At 39.3% G+C, this 17384-nt stretch overlaps 2 protein-coding genes across 2 annotated transcripts in view; one reads left to right on the forward strand and one right to left on the reverse strand.

The window, feature by feature from the left end:
- The window catches only part of LOC117830756 (protein unc-13 homolog B-like), a 79885-nt gene extending 79288 nt beyond the window's left edge, over positions 1 to 597 (reverse strand). Inside the window, exon 1 of the mRNA XM_034709024.1 lies at positions 323 to 597. Within this exon, the coding sequence (XP_034564915.1) occupies positions 323 to 344 (22 nt within the window). The 5' untranslated portion in view covers positions 345 to 597. The remainder of the gene's footprint in view (positions 1 to 322) is intronic.
- Positions 598 to 5140: 4543 nt separating this feature from the next.
- Positions 5141 to 10008, forward strand: stoml2 (stomatin (EPB72)-like 2). Its single transcript, XM_034710108.1, has 10 exons — positions 5141 to 5323; positions 6769 to 6921; positions 7018 to 7117; positions 7225 to 7283; positions 7392 to 7493; positions 7583 to 7717; positions 7842 to 7986; positions 8178 to 8257; positions 8368 to 8496; positions 8607 to 10008. Exons 1-10 carry the CDS (start codon positions 5282 to 5284, stop codon positions 8688 to 8690), a joined length of 1029 nt encoding a protein of 342 aa, XP_034565999.1. The 5' UTR covers positions 5141 to 5281; the 3' UTR covers positions 8691 to 10008.
- The last annotated feature ends 7376 nt before the right edge of the window (positions 10009 to 17384 follow it).

Here is a 17384-nt window from a genome sequence, read left to right on the forward strand (position 1 = left end):
AGCTAAAACAGCTGGTACAAAAGACAATAGAAGGCTCTGGTTTTAATGAAACAGAATGTAATATTGAAGTTGGAAAATATTCTCATATTAATTATTCAATTTGTGTTAATGTTAACCATACTGAAGTTTCTGTGATTTTATAAAACATTAAATCACGACATGACAAATGGCTACAAGTAACAGCCCATTAGTGACGCCTCGACCCAAAACTCTGTAAGCCCTGTAAGCACACTTTTAAATCAAATTCAAAGAAATGAAGTTTAAAGTGACTTTAAGTGTCAATTTAACCGGTAAGACGAATTAAAATAAAACTCAGACTTACCTCTGACACACAATAACGACATGGCAAAGCACTCCCAGGGAAAATCCTGTACTTTCAAACAGTTAGTAGAGCAGGATCTCAGCGGTAATTTACACTGTCCCCTAACGTTTTCATTCTACTGTCCACTAAATTACTTTTTGCATTTTGCAGAGAACCTTCTAATGGATGTTTACAAGTGGTTTTCTGATGCTGGACTGGGGCAGAGAGCGGAGGCTCCCTGCCACTGCCACGCCATTGTAAAAACTCTCCTCACAGGTTGACTGACTGACGAACAACCTGAGGGAAGCAGAGCTAAGAGAGGAGGGGCTGAAGCACCTGTTACTGACGTTTGACGCGTCCAATCAGAATCCAGAACTGTGAAAGAAGGCGGGGCTGAAACACCTGTTACTGACGTTTGACGCGTCCAATCAGAATCCAGAACTGTGAAAGAAGGAGGGGGCGTGTACATCCAGACACGCCAATCGGTGTGAGGGACAAATTTGAGGAAGAAATGGGTGACGCACACAAATTTTAATCAGTCAAACCACTCAACTCAACTTTATTTATATAGCACCTTTTCATACATAAAAACATACATTCTTCACAGAATAACAGAGAGACAGAAAACAACAGCAATGGTAAAAATTAAAAAAGGGATGATTATAAATAAAATACCTAAAAAATCAAATCAATACAGCAAAATTAATAAAATAAGTATAGTGGAAAGAAAAGTTAAAAATAAGGAAGCGTTAACAAGATCAGATTAATACAATAAATAAATAAATAAATAAATAAGATAAATAAAAGTGTGTGACTATTTCTGTATTCATATAGCTGTGTATTGCATCATTAACAGTAAGATATTGCGTGCTATAACATTTTATTCATCTTCTCCTGACATTATGTTGACTCTGCAAAAGTTTGTGCACAGCAGCCTCTTCTCCAACTGTATTTAATCAATTTTGTATTATTGGTGTATATTTTGACATGTATGTCCATGTATGTACCCGTGTAGATGTATATATGTATGCTTATGTATTTTCATGGGTATCTGTATTTTATGCACTTATGCGGGCGTGTCTGTGCTTATACATGTCCGTGCAACTCAGCTATGCATTCTTTTTTCTTTCCAAGGAGGTACAAAGAGGAACAAGGAGGTACAAAGGTGGATTAAAGGTGGAACATAGCCGGATCAAAGGTGGAAGATAGGGGGATCAAGGGTGGATAAAAGGCGGAAGAAAGGTGGATTAAATGTGGAGAAAAGTTGGATAAAAGGTGGAAGAAAGACATGACCAAAGACATGCTCGGAAGAAGCATCCAGTCCTGGTTTGGAGAGAAGAGATGGATGAGCTCACTGTTGTTGTGAGTTCTTGGTACTCTGTAATTGGTTGGGACTTCAACTTGACCCCCTTGAAGGTTGCTGTTGTCTGATCATCTGCAGAGGGTGATGCTGGAGAGATGACTTTAATCAAACCCATAGAATGAAATTTTCATTTCTATATTGGCTCCAACACACTGAGTAACTCTGCAGATAGAGCTTTTATCCCAGCCTCAATGGTGACCACCTAACCAGCACTCTGTATTTCACTTTCATCCCCTGTTGTAACTGATAGGTCCTCAATTTTTAAATCTACCTCAACGTCGTCATCATCTGATCATCAGTTCCTTCAATAATTGTACAGAGAGAGCCAGAAGCACTACAGATGTCGACCCCATTCTTGTCACTTAGGGAGCAGTTTTTGTAATCTTGTATCTCTGCCTAGTATACCCCAACTGGTGTAACTTGTTACTTGCAGCTGTAAAGCCTCCATGCCAACCTCCAAATCCTGGCCTGGATGCAGAGACAATGGATGAATGGAAGGGGGTTCACAGTTATGAGCCACTTCAAACACTAGATCCAGTGGCTCTAAAAGGAGCTCATCCAATTCACAAGCTGTATTTGTGATGGGGACTACAGTAACCATGCAGCTGCAACAAGAATGGTGTGAAGTGTATCTCAGCATGCAGAAGTTGTAATGGCAGTGCATGCAAGAACCCTATTCATGATGATGTAGAGTCTGGAGAAGAGGTTCCAGGTACCCAAACTACAGCTGTCACGGATTTTGCTACAGGAGTTGAGATTAAATCTTTTAATATGTGTTATTAGAGACTTTTATGAACACATTGTTAAAGAAAAATTTTGGAGGGAATTTATTCCCAGATTTGCCAAATATGGGCTAAAATTCCCTGACTATCTCAACTGGATTATGCAAACAGCAAATAATCTATTTTCTCACTTTGAGAAAAAAAGTCCCAGAGCACCGTTCAGGGCACTCCATCAGTTCTATGATTTTATGCGACCCCCAGAGGACAAATTTGAAATAGTAGTTACTTTAAGTGAAAAATTGGCAGTTAATGTCTTCTCTGTAATTTTTTCACTTTGCAAAGTCGTTCAGCAGGCCGGATTGGAACCTCTGGCGGGCTGGTTTTTGCCCGCGGGCCGCAAGTTTGACACCCCTGATATAGATGATTGTAGATTTGTAGGTTTTTAGTTTCCTTTTTTTTAATGTACTCCCAAGTTGCAGACTTGCAAGCTTTAGTCACCGCATACTACAGTTTTTGTATAGGCGTTTAATGTGTAAGGACTTGAGCCATGCCAGGTTTATGAATTTATTCACAACATAGTATCACTATTGGTGTCTGCTCCACATGTTTCATATTTTGAAAAAGTACTGATTAAACTGTTTGATCAGCCATGTAACAACCGCATTAAATGAGAAATGAGTAAAAATAAAAAACTATCAGGAAGCTATAGTAGCGTCCCGACAAAAGCGACACCACCACCTTGTGTATTTAGTAAGTCATTACACACAATCCTTAAAACAAGAATTAGTAGATTCATTTTGAGCTCAATAAAGATGCACTATCAGTAGTAGACTACATATCCACCTAGTCGCAGTCTACCTCGGACATATGCCTGATGGACTGCATTTTAAAATGAGGTGAATTGCCTTCATCACTTTATGATCATCATGTCCATTTGTCCTTTAAATATAGTTTTTTTCTTTTCTGTGTGCATAATATTTTTTTTTGTTTTAAAAGTAAGTTAATGTAAAGTGAGAATCACAGACTGAAGTAAAAGTGCAATGTCGGTTGCAGGATAATACTATGTATGGTTGCAATGTGGTGTTTTGGCTTGAAGTATTTTCTCTGTTGAAATATTTTATTCTTTCTCCTTCCCATTAAATATGGGACTTTTATGCATGTGAGCTGCCAGAGGTGTGGGTATATATTGGCTAGGCCAGGGGTGTCAAACATGCGGCCAGCGGGCCAAAACCGGCCCGCCAGAGGTTCCAATCCAGCCCGCGGAACGACTTTGCAAAGTGAAAAAATTACAGAGAAGACATTAACTGCAATTTGACTACTATTTCAAATTTGTCCTCTGAGAGTCACATAAGATCAAAGTGCTGACGGAGCGCTCTGAACGGTGCTCCGGGACTTTTTTCTCAGAGTGAGAAAATAGATTACTTGCTGTTTGCATAATCTGGTTGATATTCATAAAGACTTTTTAGAGCACTATAACATGATCCACTAACTACTAACACTAGCACTACACCCCTGCATACAACACTGTCCAGCAAGCAGACAGTTCATGCTGGAGCTGAGGGGTCCAAAATAGTCAACTTTACCTTGTTCATTATTATAATCTCTGTTCTTTTGCAGTAAAAATGTCACTCTGTGAGGCAGGTGAATGGGAAACCTGTGTGCTTGGTGTGTTCGCAGCAGGTTTCATGGCTTAAAGAGTAAAATATTCAGCCCATTCACTCATCATGGCAAAAAATACAACAGCTGTTTTTGTAGAGAGATAGTACATTAAAGCTGCAGTTGGTAGGAATGGTGTAAAAAACGTTACCTTTTTTTCTGCTGGGTTTGAGTGGAGTAATTTGAGACTATTGCGAAATCTCTGCGTTTTCCAATGCCTTTGTATCAAGCAATGTTATTATTCCCCTCATTCCCTTTATGACGGACCAATCATAGCTAATCTCCAATCCTCTGTCCTGATTGGTTAAGGGGGGGGGGCCTATTACGTCCTCCAAATGACTTTACTGGTCCGGCCCACTTTAGATCAACTTGGGCTGTATGTGGCCCCTGTGTCCCCTCTGGCAGGCGCTACAGATCACTGTGTGCCAAAATAACCCACCATAAGAACAGTTTCTTCCCCCTGGCTGTCACTCTGATGAACACTAATCCATAACAGTGTCATACCTGTCAGATCAATACTCTCTGGAAATAAACATGTAAATATACAATGTAACAATTCTCCAAGTAGAATTCACATATATTTTTATTTATTTTATTATTTAACTACTATTTTTTTAATGTAAAAACTACCTCTGCTACTCACCACTGCACTATTATCATATTATTTGAGTCTGTACATATTAGTCATGCCTATTTGTTGTTCTTTTGTGTTTATAGCTGATGTTATTGTTATTATATATATATTTTTTTTATGTGTATGTCTTATTCTTATGCCTTGTACAAAGAGAGCACAGTTTACCAAGTCAAATTCCTTGTGTGTTCAAGCATACCTGGCCAATAAAACTGATTCTGGTTTTGATTCTGATTCTGATTCTGAACTGAAATGAGTTGGACACCCCTGGCTTAAAGCATTTTCTCTGTCGAAATATGTTATAATTTCTCCTTCCCATTAAATATGGGACTTCATGGATGTGAGCTGCCAGAGGTGTGGGTATATATTGGCTAGGCTATGACTTAATTGGTTTTAATATATTGGCTTCAGAGTTTCTTTATCGCATTGACGGATGGAACCATACATTTCCAGCTCTAGTTTCCAGCACGGAAGTTTTCACCGTTGCACCACTGATGTAACTTTCATTTCCTGAGCAGTAAGGGTCACAGACATGAGTAGAGTTTGTGAAGTGTTCTTTTAATAACTCTGTTGAACCTTCTTTGAACAATCTCTGTTGTATCTGAATAATGTTACGGACAGTATGTCGGACGGGCGGGGCGCTCTTACAGGTAACTGACTGAATGTTGTGATGTTATATCCGGTTGTTCTCTCTCAGGCGTTTGTGAAGTGTCATTCAGAGAGTACCCGTGTGTTAATAAAGCGTGAAATGTCACTGTTCATCCCGATACATCATCAAGAGAAGCCTCATTTATTCAATGAATCTGTCGTTGTAAATAGATCATAACCGACCACTTAATGACATGTTAACTATTCACCTCAAAAGAGATGTACTGACTGATTCCACACTTCTACACTGTTATAATCTATAATATAACATATAGGAAAGTATTGATATGCTGACCATATAAGCGTTATTTTAAAAGGAAATAAATTGACCACATCTGCTAAAAAAATAAATCTGAAAGACTAGAACAAAAGAGAGACGCGAACGATTTAATGGAAACTAAAAGAGCAAATAAAAAAATGTGATAATTGTAAACTACAACTTATATATATATTTCGAAATATAGGTAGTATAATATATATGCCTTACAGTAATAAGTAAAACATAGGATGTGAAGTTTTAGATTTCCCTAGTATAAGCTTTAGCATTTCATTCCTGGAATGAAAATGTAAATATTTAAAATTCCACTATTACCATCTTGTCCAGTGTTAATGTGCTGCTTTACAGCCCTTTTTGACTTTACTCTCATTTAAAAATATTTTGACACAAAAATGATGCTACTCTTCAGTGACATCTTTTAAATCTCTTCTTAAAACCCATTTTTACAGACTTGCTTTTTATGTGACTTTATCTTTTACTTCTATTTTATTATTAATTTTAATTTGTATCCAACTAATTAATTGTTTTAAATTGTATCTGATTCTTAATTTTTTAATTTATTTTTAATTTTTTAATTTATTATTGTAATGGTCCTAATCTATCCTGAACACTTTTTCTAATTTTCCTGATGTGATGTCGTCCTCTTATTCTGAAAACCTATTTTTATTGTCCTTTTAATGCTTTTATTTACTTATCCATTTCTAATTATTTATTTTTATTTATTTATCCTTGAAAAAACTCTCAACAACGATTTACTGGTCTATTGTCTCACTCCCACCACTTCATTCTGTTTAATTGACGTGTATTCCTTTTAACCTCTTGCGTTGCATTTTGTTTTGCATTTTTAAAATTCCTCCTCCCTTTCGTTCAAAATCTTTGCTATGTTATTTGAACCATGCATGTTTGTCAAAGTACTATCTAAAAGGTGCTCTATAAATTAAGTTATTATTATTATTATTATTATTATTATTATTATTATTACTCATTAAATAAGAGTAAAAACACGTGTTAGCACCAGCCCTAGAGTCTTCAATCTTACATAGTGGACACAATCTTAACAGCCAAGTCTTAAGTTTTACAACCTTTTAGATTCTTACTTGGAATTTATATAACAGGTGGAAGTTCTATAATAACATGTTGGTGTTTTGTTCTCCCTGCGTGTCTTTGTAGCAAACCCAGCGCACTGTGCCAAGGTTGTGGGTTACACCTGCCCAGCAGCGATGGGCGTCCACCCTTCCCATGAACACCGTGGTCCTGTTTGTGCCTCAGCAGGAAGCCTGGGTGGTCGAGAGGATGGGGCGCTTCAATCGGATCTTAGAGCCGGTATGACAAAAAAAAATCCCACTCGCAGAGGAGTGTTGTCAAATCTTACTGTGAAAAATGAACACTTGAGTTAAATAACCAGTTTTTTTGTTTCAGGGTTTAAACTTCCTCATACCGCTACTTGACCGAATTCGTTACGTGCAAAGTCTCAAAGAGATTGTTATTGACGTCCCAGAGCAATCTGCAGTATCTCTAGGTAAGGGATCTATAAAGTGTCACAGTTTTGATTTAAATTTACAGCTCAGCTTGTTTAATGTAACTTAAATGACATTTTTAAACTGAATTTCCCTTTTCTTTTTTCAGACAATGTAACACTACAGATTGATGGAGTGCTTTACTTAAGGATACTAGACCCTTTTAAGGTAAAGCAGTTGATCCCATTTTCATACTTAAATGAACGTCTGCTCTAATGTGTTGTTTTAGTCTGAACACAGTGACATAAAAACTCACCCACCTCTGTTTGTTACCAGGCCAGTTACGGTGTGGAGGATCCAGAATATGCAGTCACACAGTTGGCACAGACCACTATGCGGTCGGAACTGGGCAAACTCACATTGGACAAAGTGTTCAGGGTAATGACCGAGTGCTACTGTATCTCTGAAGGCTTTAAAGGAAAGGTGTTTGAGCACTACTAGTGTTTGAATTTTTGTTTATTTCTCAGGAAAGGGAGTCCCTGAATACCAACATCGTCCACTCCATCAACCAAGCTTCAAACGAGTGGGGTATCCGTTGTCTCCGTTATGAAATCAAAGATATTCATGTTCCACCTCGTGTCAAAGAGTCCATGCAGATGCAGGTGAGGCAGCAGAGTAGATACTTGTTTAAGTAAAATCATGTAACTGAGGTTTCAATGTGAAGGTTTCAAGAGACACGGTTATTGACAAAGACGTTTCAACATAAGTTTTATTTCCTCTGTTCAGGTGGAGGCTGAACGGAAGAAGAGAGCCACAGTGCTGGAGTCTGAAGGGACGAGGGAAGCGGCCATTAACGTTGCAGAGGGTCGTAAGCAAGCTCAGATTCTGGCATCAGAGGGTCAAAAGGCTGAGCAGATCAATAAAGCAGCTGGTGGGTACACTAAGAAACAACTCTGGTTTTCATGCAGCTGTGGGACTTGGAAGGATTCTTTTGGGGTGTATCTTCTGCTGTGTTACATTATCTAATATTTAAAGCTAAGACTGTCAGAATAAAAAATACTTGGCAAACTGAAACATATTAAATAACATAATATGTCATTGTTTGATTCATGTTTCCTCCAGGTGAGGCCCAAGCAGTCCTAGCAAAAGCAGAGGCGAAAGCGAGGGCTATCTGTATGCTGTCTGAAGCTCTGACTGAGCATGTGAGGCCTACTTTTGTATTTTTCAATTACAAGTTGTAAAAACAAAAGGAGTATAATTTAGGAAGGTAAAATGAAGTCCACTTCAATGATTCTTATTGTTTATATTACAGAATGGAAATGCAGCAGCATCACTCAGCGTGGCCGAACAGTACGTGTCTGCTTTCTCTAACCTTGCCAAAGAGTCCAACACCATTCTTCTGCCCTCCAACACCAGCGACATCACTGGGATGGTCACACAGGTATTTCTTTCTTCAACTTAAATCTTAATGAACACCAGATACAATGTTTGTAGCTTCTGTTGTCTTGTTCCAGAGTAACAATATCTCCCTTTATATCTTCCTGCATACAGGCAATGAGCATTTACAGCACATTGGCAAAGCCAAACCCAAAAGCAGCACCAGAAGAGGTGAAGAGCGAAGAGCACGAGATCTAGTCGACATCACCTCAATAACACAACTCAGTTATGAACTCAAAGCAGTGAAACGACACGGAACCAGAAGGAACAGGCTGTGTGTCAGAATTCTGGGCCCAAAGGTGTCACTGGTCCAGCAAAGTCCACATACCCTCTACCTTCAGGCAAAAAAGGAGAACTTGATAAACTGCTGGAATATTTTGCCTTGGTGTTCTGGGAAAAAATGTCACATGTTTTGAAAGAGGATGTTTAACTCGTCAGTGAGTATTGTTTCTGTTTAGAATATTCAGATTGGGAAATTAACAGCAGACAAACAAAGTCAAACACCAGATTTTTGCAGAGAATTTGATGGGATGTATCAGTCACTGTGGCCAGGAGCGTAAAATAGTTACCATGGATATTGTGCATGAAGTTTTGTGCGTTTCATAACCCATGTATTTCTGTAAAATATAAACTTCAGGTTTATTTCAAGGTGTAATCTTCCATTTTTGAATTTGAAGGCATGCCTGCAAATTTAAAAATGAAACTGAAAGATCATCTTGTTTTTCTTTTGCAATCATTTTCCAAGTGCTGCTTCAGCAGGAGTAACTGCTTTCAGGTTCTCTGGGCTCGCTACCTTTAATTTGATCATTAAGCTAGATCTGTTGATCCATCTGCTTTGATACGGCTTGTTTACAGACATCAGTGACAATTCTTCAACTGTCTTTAGTTTAGTGGGACCAGCAACGTTGTATTGCTACATAAGATGTCTGGCTGGGTGCCTCAGAATTGTTGGAAGTTTCCAAATGTATAATGAACCCTTAATTTGGCCTGTTAGATTACTATATCTACTCCCAGAAATCCCTATTAAATGATCTGCATTAGAAAAAGTGAGGAGGTGATGGCTTTGAAATCAGAAACAACTCCCATAACAAGGTTAGCATAGGAGTAACTTTTTTCCCCCCTCCCTTTATTTGTATTCACCTCTTATGTCTTAAGGGATGTATTTATTAAGTTTAGTGGTTCTCAGCAAAGACACAGCAAAGTGTCTGGGAAGGCAAAGTGAAACTGGCACTGATGTGTCTGAGAAACTCTCACAAAGAGAGTGGAGCACAGTAGGTTCAAGGCATAGAGGGACATAGAGTGAAAAAGCACTTCTGCAAAATAAGACCATTACATTTAAAGAGGATTTGGTATTGAACAATTCATGTGAAACACCATGGATTTTGGAATGTTGATCTATTAAAGAAAAACTGGTAGTATGATTTCTGATTATTTTAGTTGCCCCATGTTTTGGATCACCGTTAAAGTTCAGCAATGTTTAAGTACCACAAAATTAAAATAAATCAAATCAAGTTGATTAAGTATTTCTGTGTGTCAATAAATTGGGGTGGGGGGGAACAGAGAAACCGCGAGCGCACAGAGAGCGACAGTGAGCGTGTAGGTACAGAAAGCCCGCGAGCACGCACAGAGTGACAGCGAGCGCATACACAGCAAATTCAGGCTTCGGGAATAAACTCTCTCAGAGTTAAATTCAACTCACTTTGAGTGTACATTTGAGACCATGGAATAAACTCTAAGATTTAGTTAAAGTAACACTTTTGTGGGAGTTGATCTTTTAACTCATTTCAGGAGTTAAAACTGAACTCTTTGAGGAGTTAAAATGCTACTCTCATTTATAGTTAAATTAACTCTTATCTTTAGTTGATATAAACTATTTCCCAGTGTCAGTAAACACTAAATATTGTGTTACTTTTAACTCGGAAGGAGTTAATGTTTAAAACACTAAAAAAGTTTTTTTCAGTAAAAATGAATACTAAAAGAACATATCCAATGCCTTCCTTTTATTGAACATATCCATCACAAATAAAAGGTACTGCTTTTGTAGCAGCTTAACAACATAGTATGGTCAGATTTACATCTCAATTAAATAAAAAAAAAAAGAAGAAAAATACATTTGCATTTTTCAACAAAACTGTAGGAGAGTCTACTACATGTTCCTTTGTTGGCAAAAAACTAAATGCAAAAGTGCAGCCTTTTTTTCCTACACCTTTCAAATTACAGACATCTGACACCAGCCATATTTAGAAAAAAAAACATTTTAGAAGTTCTGCCAGACTTCAGTTTTTTGTCTTATTGATTCATGTTTTATACAGAAAACTTTGAGTAATATTTTTGTACCCAGCACCTGATAAGAAATGTGTGTTCTTTGAAAAACACCTCAGTTATTCCTCTTGCTGCTCATATTTGCACATATGAAATAGGTTTATATAAGATGTCTGTGTTAACCAAATCTCTACAATGTGAAGAAAACCTGCTCAGATAAAGGAACACTTCAATCACTCTGGTGCATGGTGTACTTTGCTATGTTCAAAATGTTGACACATTCAGAGACTTTGACTTAGACCTGTTGAAACACACTCTGAAAGCACTGTATTTGATTCTATTACACATAACACTCTCAATACAAACAATAATATGATAAATACAGAAATCCAACCATAAGGAAAATAATATATTTGCAAGAATTTATTTTTATTGCATTTCTTTGTGTGGGTTAAAACCGGAGTGACCCGGGGGAAAACCCATGTGGGGCGAGGTTGTCACGTCTTGTCAAGCGTCTGCTTCTTGCGCTGCTTTGGGAGGCCAAAACTTAGGAACCTTCTCTTTTTCTTCCGAGAGGTCTGGATGATGTCTTCAGCGTCAGGCTCATCGGCGGGAAGGGTGGGCTCTTCAGTCAGCACAGGCTCGATGTTGGTAGCCTTTGAAAGCTGCTGCCTGACCTCCTCCAGTTCTTTACTGAGGCCATCAGCCCTCATCATTTGGTCCACCTTCTCCTTCCTGAGCTCCTCAACCTCCTTCTGCATTCGGTTGTTGCCCTCCTCTTGTGCTGTGTGACTTGTTGTAACTTCCTCCAGCTGTTTTTTCAGGTCTATGAAGTCCCTCGCCACTTTGAAGTCATTTTTGATGTTTTTTTCGTTCAGGCTTCTGATTTTTTGGACCAGGCCATCATCCCTCAGCATTTGGATCTTGATTTGCTTCTTGAGGTCCTCTACCTCCTTCTGCAGTCTGACATTGTCCTCCTCCTGAGCTGTAACCTTTGAGGACAGCTCAGTGTGGCTTGATGTAATTTCTGCCAGCTGTTTTTTGAGCCCCATGAAGTCCTTTGCCACTTGGAAGTCACTTTTGATGGTTTTTTCGTGCATGCTCTTGATTTTTCGGACCAGGCCGTCATCCCTCAGCATTTGGTTCTTGTTCTGCTTCTTGAGGTTCTCTACCTCTTTCCATAGGGTTTCATTGTCCTCCTCCTGAGCTGTAAGCTTTGAGGAAAGCTGGAGGTTACAGCTCTCACTCTCCTCCAGCTGTTTTTCCAAGGCCACAACTTTCACAGTCAGTGTGCGGTCCTTTTTCGGTTTCTTTGCATAATACAACTTGATCTCCAGGTCTTGCAGTTGTTCTTTCAAGATCCCGTTTTGTTTTTCACACTCCAGTCTCTGGTGTCTTTCCACCTTCAGGCTCTCCTGTAATACTTGGACGTGGCTCTTGGAGACAGGGTATCTCTCCTGCCGTCGGGGTGGGCGTCTTTGGTAGGATGGTCGATGAGGTTCATCCTGATCAGGCCAGCGGCAATGCCTGCTGTTGACCTTTTCAAGAGTCTCATTATTTGACTCCTCCATCACCATTATATCATACCAGCTCTTTGACTGTGTGTTCTCCATCTCTCTTGTCTGAGGATTGTTTGAGGTCTCAATGGTCTCTCTTGCGGTGCTCTCGAGATGAATCTGTTAAGCAATGACGGTTTGTCAGCTCGGTCGGTGGTTTATAGTAAAATCTCTACATTCTAAATGGCTATTTTCCATGGTTACGTTCCATCCTTCCTTTGTATCCTATTGTGACCTTATGGGGCATTCTATGAGGTCACAGCTGGTCCAGTCCACAGCTGAACAGATCCTAATGTTGGTGTGAAGCAGACGATACACTGTAAACAATCCACAACGTTACAGATACATATGCAGCAACTATTGCTGTGAAATTATACAAATAGAACCCCAATTACAATGCAGTGCAATTTAATTATTATAAACAAAATCAATCAGACTTTATTTATAAAGGGCTTTTCATGCAATGGAATTGTAACACAAAGTGCTGTACATAAAAACAACTTAAATAGAATATATTAAGAAAAAGATCCCACCCCTAGCAAGGACTTTTTTTTCCTTACTAATATAATGATATGTTTTTGTTTATTTTCATGGATGAATAAACTTTAAACATTATGATGTGCGTGCAGGTGTTACGACTGTTGTAATTTCCTTCTCAGCTTACCTCATTACTGTTAAATTGCATACTACAAGTGTTAAAGATTGTGTTGCTAACAACAGCTTAAAGTCACGATGAGGTCTTAAAATTTTTATGAAAGTTTTTTTTTAAAAAGTCTTAAAAAGGTATTGAAATTAATCTCAAGATTCCAGCCTATACCCTGATTAATGGAGCTTTCACAGATGTGCAAGTTACCCATGCCATTTCTACACAGCTCATCAGTGTTGTCTGACTCACTCTCAGAGATGTTGAGACAAGAAATACAATGCATAAAGCGTCAGGACATCATTTTTTAACCTGAGCAGTGGCACTGAAACTGGAATTTTTGACCCTTTTTAAAAACTATCATAGTGTGATGACCACCAGCCAAATTTAGAAAAAAAATCATTTTAGAAGTTCTGCCAGACTTCAGTTTTTTGTCTTATTGATTCATGTTTTATACAGAAAACTTTGAGTAATATTTTTGTACCCAGCACCTGATAAGAAATGTGTGTTCTTTGAAAAACACCTCAGTTATTCCTCTTGCTGCTCATATTTGCACATATGAAATAGGTTTATATAAGATGTCTGTGTTAACCAAATCTCTACAATGTGAAGAAAACCTGCTCAGATAAAGGAACACTTCAATCACTCTGGTGCATGGTGTACTTTGCTATGTTCAAAATGTTGACACATTCAGAGACTTTGACTTAGACCTGTTGAAACACACTCTGAAAGCACTGTATTTGATTCTATTACACATAACACTCTCAATACAAACAATAATATGATAAATACAGAAATCCAACCATAAGGAAAATAATATATTTGCAAGAATTTATTTTTATTGCATTTCTTTGTGTGGGTTAAAACCGGAGTGACCCGGGGGAAAACCCATGTGGGGCGAGGTTGTCACGTCTTGTCAAGCGTCTGCTTCTTGCGCTGCTTTGGGAGGCCAAAACTTAGGAACCTTCTCTTTTTCTTCCGAGAGGTCTGGATGATGTCTTCAGCGTCAGGCTCATCGGCGGGAAGGGTGGGCTCTTCAGTCAGCACAGGCTTGATGTTGGTAGCCTTGGAAAGCTGCTGCCTGACCTCCTCCAGTTCTTTACTGAGGCCATCAGCCCTCATCATTTGGTCCACCTTCTCCTTCCTGAGCTCCTCAACCTCCTTCTGCATTCGGTTGTTGCCCTCCTCTTGTGCTGTGTGACTTGTTGTAACTTCCTCCAGCTGTTTTTTCAGGTCTATGAAGTCCCTCGCCACTTTGAAGTCATTTTTGATGTTTTTTTCGTTCAGGCTTCTGATTTTTTGGACCAGGCCATCATCCCTCAGCATTTGGATCTTGATTTGCTTCTTGAGGTCCTCTACCTCCTTCTGCAGTCTGACATTGTCCTCCTCCTGAGCTGTAACCTTTGAGGACAGCTCAGTGTGGCTTGATGTAATTTCTGCCAGCTGTTTTTTGAGCCCCCATGAAGTCCTTTGCCACTTGGAAGTCACTTTTGATGGTTTTTTCGTGCATACTCTTGATTTTTCGGACCAGGCCGTCATCCCTCAGCATTTGGTTCTTGTTCTGCTTCTTGAGGTTCTCTACCTCTTTCCAGAGGGTTTCATTGTCCTCCTCCTGAGCTGTAAGCTTTGAGGAAAGCTGGAGGTTACAGCTCTCACTCTCCTCCAGCTGTTTTTCCAAGGCCACAACTTTCACAGTCAGTGTGCGGTCCTTTTTCGGTTTCTTTGCATAATACAACTTGATCTCCAGGTCTTGCAGTTGTTCTTTCAAGATCCCGTTTTGTTTTTCACACTCCAGTCTCTGGTGTCTTTCCACCTTCAGGCTCTCCTGTAATACTTGGACGTGGCTCTTGGAGACAGGGTATCTCTCCTGCCGTCGGGGTGGGCGTCTTTGGTAGGATGGTCGATGAGGTTCATCCTGATCAGGCCAGCGGCAATGCCTGCTGTTGACCTTTTCAAGAGTCTCATTATTTGACTCCTCCATCACCATTATATCATACCAGCTCTTTGACTGTGTGTTCTCCATCTCTCTTGTCTGAGGATTGTTTGAGGTCTCAATGGTCTCTCTTGCGGTGCTCTCGAGATGAATCTGTTAAGCAATGACGGTTTGTCAGCTCGGTCGGTGGTTTATAGTAAAATCTCTACATTCTAAATGGCTATTTTCCATGGTTACGTTCCATCCTTCCTTTGTATCCTATTGTGACCTTATGGGGCATTCTATGAGGTCACAGCTGGTCCAGTCCACAGCCGAACAGATCCTAATGTTGGTGTGAAGCAGACGATACACTGTAAACAATCCACAACGTTACAGATACATATGCAGCAACTATTGCTGTGAAATTATACAAATAGAACCCCAATTACAATGCAGTGCAATTTAATTATTATAAACAAAATCAATCAGACTTTATTTATAAAGGGCTTTTCATGCAATGGAATTGTAACACAAAGTGCTGTACATAAAAACAACTTAAATAGAATATATTAAGAAAAAGATCCCACCCCTAGCAAGGACTTTTTTTCCCTTACTAATATAATGATATGTTTTTGTTTATTTTCATGGATGAATAAACTTTAAACATTATGATGTGCGTGCAGGTGTTACGACTGTTGTAATTTCCTTCTCAGCTTACCTCATTACTGTTAAATTGCAAACTACAACTGTTAAAGATTGTGTTGCTAACAACAGCTTAAAGTCACGATGAGGTCTTAAAATTTTTATGAAAGTTTTTTTTTAAAAAGTCTTAAAAAGGTATTGAAATTAATCTCAAGATTCCAGCCTATACCCTGATTAATGGAGCTTTCACAGATGTGCAAGTTACCCATGCCATTTCTACACAGCTCATCAGTGTTGTCTGACTCACTCTCAGAGATGTTGAGACAAGAAATACAATGCATAAAGCGTCAGGACATCATTTTTTAACCTGAGCAGTGGCACTGAAACTGGAGTTTTTGACCCTTTTTAAAAACTATCATAGTGTGATGACCACCAGCCAAATTTAGAAAAAAAATCATTTTAGAAGTTCTGCCAGACTTCAGTTTTTTGTCTTATTGATTCATGTTTTATACAGAAAACTTTGAGTAATATTTTTGTACCCAGCACCTGATAAGAAATGTGTGTTCTTTGAAAAACACCTCAGTTATTCCTCTTGCTGCTCATATTTGCACATATGAAATAGGTTTATATAAGATGTCTGTGTTAACCAAATCTCTACAATGTGAAGAAAACCTGCTCAGATAAAGGAACACTTCAATCATTCTGGTGCATAGTGTACTTTGCTATGTTCAAAATGTTGACACATTCAGAGACTTTGACTTAGACCGGTTGAAACACACTCTGAAAGCACTGTATTTGATTCTATTACACATAACACTCTCAATACAAACAATAATATGATAAATACAGAAATCCAACCATAAGGAAAATAATATATTTGCAAGAATTTATTTTTATTGCATTTCTTTGTGTGGGTTAAAACCGGAGTGACCCGGGGGAAAACCCATGTGGGGCGAGGTTGTCACGTCTTGTCAAGCATCTGCTTCTTGCGCTGCTTTGGGAGGCTAAAGTTTAGGAACCTTCTCTTTTTCTTCCGAGAGGTCTGGATGATGTCTTCAGCGTCAGGCTCATCGGCGGGAAGGGTGGGCTCTTCAGTCAGCACAGGCTCGATGTTGGTAGCCTTGGAAAGCTGCTGCCTGACCTCCTCCAGTTCTTTACTGAGGCCATCAGCCCTCATCATTTGGTCCACCTTCTCCTTCCTGAGCTCCTCAACCTCCTTCTGCATTCGGTTGTTGCCCTCCTCTTGTGCTGTGTGACTTGTTGTAACATCCTCCAGCTGTTTTTTCAGGTCTATGAAGTCCCTCGCCACTTTGAAGTCATTTTTGATGTTTTTTTCGTTCAGGCTTCTGATTTTTTGGACCAGGCCATCATCCCTCAGCATTTGGATCTTGATTTGCTTCTTGAGGTCCTCTACCTCCTTCTGCAGTCTGACATTGTCCTCCTCCTGAGCTGTAACCTTTGAGGACAGCTCAGTGTGGCTTGATGTAATTTCTGCCAGCTGTTTTTTGAGCCCCATGAAGTCCTTTGCCACTTGGAAGTCACTTTTGATGGTTTTTTCGTGCATGCTCTTGATTTTTCGGACCAGGCCGTCATCCCTCAGCATTTGGTTCTTGTTCTGCTTCTTGAGGTTCTCTACCTCTTTCCAGAGGGTTTCATTGTCCTCCTCCTGAGCTGTAAGCTTTGAGGAAAGCTGGAGGTTACAGCTCTCACTCTCCTCCAGCTGTTTTTCCAAGGCCACAACTTTCACAGCCAGTGTGCGGTCCTTTTTCGGTTTCTTTGCATAATACAACTTGATCTCCAGGTCTTGCAGTTGTTCTTTCAAGATCCCGTTTTGTTTTTCACACTCCAGTCTCTGGTGTCTTTCCACCTTCAGGCTC

Source organism: Notolabrus celidotus, chromosome 19 (assembly GCF_009762535.1).
Source record: "Notolabrus celidotus isolate fNotCel1 chromosome 19, fNotCel1.pri, whole genome shotgun sequence".
NCBI classification, from domain to species: Eukaryota; Metazoa; Chordata; class Actinopteri; order Labriformes; family Labridae; genus Notolabrus; species Notolabrus celidotus.

Excerpts from the sequence above, each read along its gene's own strand:
- stoml2 (XM_034710108.1), top strand. The coding sequence starts at position 5,282 with ATGTTACGGACAGTATGTCGGACGGGCGGGGCGCTCTTACAG. Across the intron at positions 7,494-7,582 it reads CATTGGACAAAGTGTTCAGG|GAAAGGGAGTCCCTGAATAC; the intron begins GTAATGACCGAG and ends TTTATTTCTCAG. Across the intron at positions 8,258-8,367 it reads CTGAAGCTCTGACTGAGCAT|AATGGAAATGCAGCAGCATC; the intron begins GTGAGGCCTACT and ends TTTATATTACAG.